A 5,592-nucleotide genomic window follows, 5' to 3' on the forward strand; every position below is an offset into this window, starting at 1 on the left:
AAAAAAAAAAAAAAAGAAAAATATACACCAGGAATGAGACAAATGTCCCCGGGGTTGGAATTTCGCAAAGTTTTCAATCTAGGTTACGCGAAATTCGTTTCCAGAGATAAACGAGCCCGTTGTCTGGCCCCCATGAATATTCGCGATCACGCGTAACCCTTTCCGTGTATGCACGGGAATGCGGAGGATGCACACGCGGTTGCATATCGATCGTTGTCGGTGTTCAATCGCGGAGCTTCTATGGACAGAATTCAGTTGTCCTTTGTCGCCAACGAATGACAATGCCGGTTCTGTCAATTACGATGTAAAATAGGCACAAAACAGTGGATAATCAATGCAAGTGCCTTGCCATTTTTAGACGAAAGAATAGCGATTGAAGATTTTTTTTACGGCTCGTGTAACCATCTGTATACAGTTTTGTGAGATGTTTCGGTCCAATTTTATGTTTAGTTTCCTGAATTTGGGAATATTTCAGTCTGACAGCCATCTACAGTGGGCAAAAAAAGTATTCGCTTACCCTTTAAAATACAACTGTTTAAAATTAGACCACGTGAGATTTTTTTGTTAGATTAGAAAGATTAGTCTACTAAATGATCTGAAAAATATTTTTAAAAAGTTGCAATTTGTCAAGTAACCTTTTATCGGAGACTGTAATGTAATGAAAATTGAAGTCACTTGGTCCAATTTTAAAAAAGTCGTTCTGTTTTATAGCGAGTACGACTACTTTTTTTCCCCACTGTATGTACATTAACTGTAACTCACAGATATTAATGTTTATCTTCTACCATATACTGTCTTCTATCGATCATTATGGCAGTAGTATTGACACGTTTTTTAGCTGAATGTTACTACATATAGTTGTGAAGTAGTTTCGAGACAAAGTAACAGACAGTCTGTGCTTTATTCTAGAGTGTATATAATTGTGCAATATACTGAAATCATCTACTCGACGACGTATAAAATACAGAGAAAATTCGTTAAATGCCGAGGGTCTTCGAGTCGTCGGATATCTTCCCCGACGAAAACAAAAGAAGCGCGCGCAAGGATCGTTATCGTTTATTATGCTCCTTCGATAAGTGCACGCGTAATCAGACAGTGCTACACGATACAGCCAATGATAGTTAATACGACACACGCTACCTGTAATCACACAGTCGAGGCAGCAGCGTGCGTTCGCGAAGCCACGAGTACCTCCGTGTTCATTTTGCGCAATCGAAAACGAACTTGATCCGATCGGAAACGCTCTCCGTATCTTTGTACAATAAATCGAGATAAACGGTAAGTGTCAACATTACCTTCATTCACCGACAACATTACATTTTTCATTGGTACACACTGGAAACCGATCCTAGTTTCATCGAACCAATCGAAGGATTCCTTTGTCCGTGTATTAATGAATCGCAATTTCCACGAGCAGCGTCCGAAACAAAGAAAACAGATTTCAACGTTAGCATAATGGCCGTGACTATCGACATCGATCTTTCAATTATTTTCCCCGCATTGGGAAGCAACTGGTGCATCGCTTTAACGTTTCTCCACGGACGTGTACGTAATTTATGTACATGCAACTATCGTTCTAATTAAAACGCCAGTCGAGAGACTGGATTAGACAATAAAACAACGCATCGAGGAACCATGTTCGTCTACGTATTTTCGTGTAAACACCTATAGATGTCTGCCAAGTTTAAGATCATTCTTTTCCTCGTGATTTCGTACCTTGGAACTTAAATCTTCGATCTGAAAAAACCTCGGCTGGAATGAGAGAAATAAGGGGAGGCAGTCTTCCGGCAAGCTACAACCCAGACGACAATTAGTAGAATTTATGGCGAAGTTCAGCGAAGGCCTGTACGCCTCATTCCACAAGCAAACTCGAAGCAGAGGCCAGTTATCGACACACGGCACCCGAAACCGATAACGGATACCAAGATCCCCTCGGTATTACTCCCGCTCCGCGTGCCAGCCGAGGTTGGGCACTACAATGTGTCCCACAGAACAGGACAAAACCAATAATCTTGTGATTACACCGAAAATAACAAATAAAAAGTCTAGGACATCATTTCTTCACATTTTTGAGAAAACTGGTGTTAATATCAAGAGTGCTTGAGGATCTGAGCTTATCTTTTGAAGAAGTCCTCAATAAAAACCTTTATTTTATTTTGAATATTTTCAAAGCCCAGACTTCTGAACATGAAGGCTACCACCTGGACCAATCGGTTCACCTCTAGATACAATTTCTTCCATCGATCTTTTCACTGTGAATATTTTCAAATCTTAGACTTCAGAAAACAATGGTTACCACCTGGACCAATCGGTTCACCTGTGGAATCCAGCTAAGCTCACCTACAGATTAAAGGTCCTCATTAGAAATCTTCATCCAGATACAATTTCTTCCATCAATCTTTTCACTGTGAATATTTTCAAATCTTAGACTTCAGAAAACAATGGCTTCCACCTGTACCAATCGATTCACCTTTCCCAATTCAGGTTCTCCTGACGAATTGTCTCTGAGCATTTTCATCGACGACACCCCGTATACCCAAAGGGTGGAGGGCATTCGAACTCCAGGAATGTCCCCGATTGCCATAACCAATCCCTCCGATGGTTCCTCCGCGAACTATCGGAACGCCGTAGTTCCTCGTTCGGCCTGGTATTGATTAGCCATCACTTTCAGATGACGCCTCTGCCGTGGTGGGTGTTGCTGGCATTTCTGTTGGCCGGCGTCGGGGCGCAACCCGACGATTACGCATGCGTTCGCCTTTGCCGTGCTCGGAACCAGATCCCCGAGATCACGGGAGTCTGCGAGTACCGTCAGACGCTCGTCCTTCAGTCCGGCGTAGGCCGGTACCCGATACAGCGCCTCCTCAGCCTTTGTTTGACCCCGTGTGGTGGTCCCGGTTCGCCTGACAGCGAACTGTTCGACGGCTCTCAGACCTGTCGCGTCTTCAGGGAGATTCTGATCAGGCAGCAAGCCTGCCTCTGTGACTCTTCGAGAGATGACAGCTTGGAAAACAATCCAGCAGACGTCCTTCTACCCAAGAATTCCCTCGACGACGATGATGACCCTGAAGAGCTGAAACGGTGGAGGTCGATAAAGTTATTGACTATCTTGAAGAAAATAACTGAGGACCAAAGTCTGGTCCCGATTAATTCTGCGGAGAGGAATATTCCCGTCGAGGATAAAATGATACTGGAGGAGGAGGACGAAGAAGAGTCGGTCTTCGGCGAAGACTGGTTGAACTCTAGGATCGCTGGGTTTGTCCACTTGAACCCTGACACTCCTGACGAGTCAGACTCTACAGAGTTGCCCGTTGACTGGGATATGTGGTGTATGACCCAATGTGACAACGGCCAGGGCGGTACCGCTTGCAACTGTGACCTTATCCCCTGAAGAGGATCGACGATGAGGGATGATGACAGGAACGAATTTACATATCTCATAGGTTAGTTCGGCCGATGGTGCCGGTAGCGTTAAGGTTAGTCTTATTGGTAACACATTTCGCTCATCCGTTATCTGTTCCGCGTTCGATAATGTCTTTATCATTCCTAGATCAACCGTGTCGATCAGACATATTTGTATACGGTTCGGTATCGGCGAGATAAAGGATTGGTTCTCGTGTGAACCAAGATCCTGACGATCGGATCTCGTGTTGTATATCGAACGAAAGAAGGCCAGGAATATTCTCGCGATCGAGATTATCGGGTAGGAGCTTAATTCGCTTTTTAGGCTTAAGAATTCTCTACTACGCTAGGTCCGGTTCACGCGCTCCGACGCATCTACGACAGCTAAACGTCCCAAGGAAATCGCTTATCGCCCGTTAGGGATTTTCGTTAGCGAGATAAATACGGGAGTTCATTGTCGTTTGTCGATGGCGTCGAAACGATCGTGCCGCGATAACGACGACGGTCCGTCGCAATTCCATGCTCGCGACATTGTTTTTCCGATTGAGGCGTGTGAACGGGACATCGACGTGCGATGTGTGTATTATGCAATAAATTGATATTTATACGGGGACACGGTGCTACGTTGAACGTGCATCGACGTGGTCCACGCCTAGTTTCTTAACACCTGAGATGTCGCGCGATCGGTCGTCACTAAACAGAAACCCATGGAGACTTCCAGGTTTTTTCTTTAATGTAAATCGAAAAAAAATTAATACTGAATTTTATTCATGTTTACACGAACAGATAAACTTCAGAGATGTATCGACAGGTTACGATTTGCATAGTTGAGTGATTCACTAAATTTAACGCAGGATCTGTAAACACTTATTCTTATGTTTCATTAATTTTTTTTTAAATTAAGGTTGGATGGGAAAAAATATAGTTTTGTTATTGAAGTTTTCTTTTAGAAATATCGGCGACCGTATTGGGTTAATCACGTTGCCTTTGTGAGAACAGCACGTTTGCGATTACATTTTTACGACTTTCCATGTACCACGTATTTATTTTTATTTTTTCCAATGATGCATTTATAGCGACATCAAGAATATTATATACAATTGCATATTGCAGTGTTTACTTGTAAGAAATATCGACGCCATCTTGAAAAATAGAAAGGGTAGGTTCAGTTTAATGGGACGAAGCAGATTCAATTGTGAATGAACGAGAAAGAAAAAAAGGAAATCCAAACGCGACCTCTCATGAGTTGACACTACACTGTATCATATTAGGATAGATTTTACACAATTATCGAATAATATACTTAAGAAGCAGACTGCGGATGCTAGTGCTTAACAAAGGCGACAGACTTCTGAGGAATTCCCCCTTTGCAAATTAATATATTAAAATACGTATAAAATCGCACGAACATCCGCAGATTGTGAATAAAATATAGGCTTTAGTTAGACTAAGAGGAACAAAATCTATGTCTTCCATTTTGTAGGTTATTTGCTAAGCGTGCAATACGCGATTAGGGCGACGATGCGAGTAACTAGTTATTATTTAAGCGATTAGTTGGACACTGACGGTCGCGGCGAGGGAATGACGGCCTGACTTTATAAGAATTCGAAAGAGAAATGGTTCGTCATGGTCCTCGAGCGATACTGCGTTCGTTTATTTATAGTGTGCCGTTGAGAAAAAGAAAAACGTTGTGACGCGACAATAAGACGTAGATTATAGAATGCCTGCGCGATGCAACCACGTTTTTCGCTCACTTTTGACTGTCCATCCGTCTGTCCATGAAACTTCCGATATTTTAACAGTATATTACACGTGTTACAGATAGTAGATAGAACAATAAAACCAGAGATCACATCGAAAATACCACGATCGAAATTGTCAAAAGTGCGCGAACTACTTAAGCAGATTACTATCTGGGCTATAGTTGTAAGTGAAACTGCTTTGTAAATATTTCTACGATTAATAGATGTACTTATTGTATCGAGATGTCGGAACGGGGTACCAATTTACAACACTTACGAGTAAATCTCTGTAAATTTATTCGCTGTTAACTTACGATTAACATTATTGTACTCTTGTATGCACGCGTATGAAGATTATATATTGTATGTGGTTTTTGCTGGCAAGCAGTCGTACTAATAACGAAGCATTGAAAATATATTTGGAAGCTTATCCGTCGTGAATTTTGCAAAT

The 5,592-nt window shown here is 42.2% G+C and overlaps 1 protein-coding gene across 1 annotated transcript; it reads left to right on the forward strand.

Moving 5' to 3' along the window:
- Positions 1–2,671: 2,671 nt before the first annotated feature.
- LOC107193254 lies at positions 2,672–3,388 on the forward strand. Its single transcript, XM_015582656.1, has one exon. It carries the CDS (start codon positions 2,672–2,674, stop codon positions 3,386–3,388), a length of 717 nt encoding a protein of 238 aa, XP_015438142.1.
- Positions 3,389–5,592: the final 2,204 nt, after the last annotated feature.

The sequence above is a fragment of the Dufourea novaeangliae genome, unplaced genomic scaffold, assembly GCF_001272555.1.
Source record: "Dufourea novaeangliae isolate 0120121106 unplaced genomic scaffold, ASM127255v1 C1168168, whole genome shotgun sequence".
Classification (NCBI taxonomy): Eukaryota; Metazoa; Arthropoda; class Insecta; order Hymenoptera; family Halictidae; genus Dufourea; species Dufourea novaeangliae.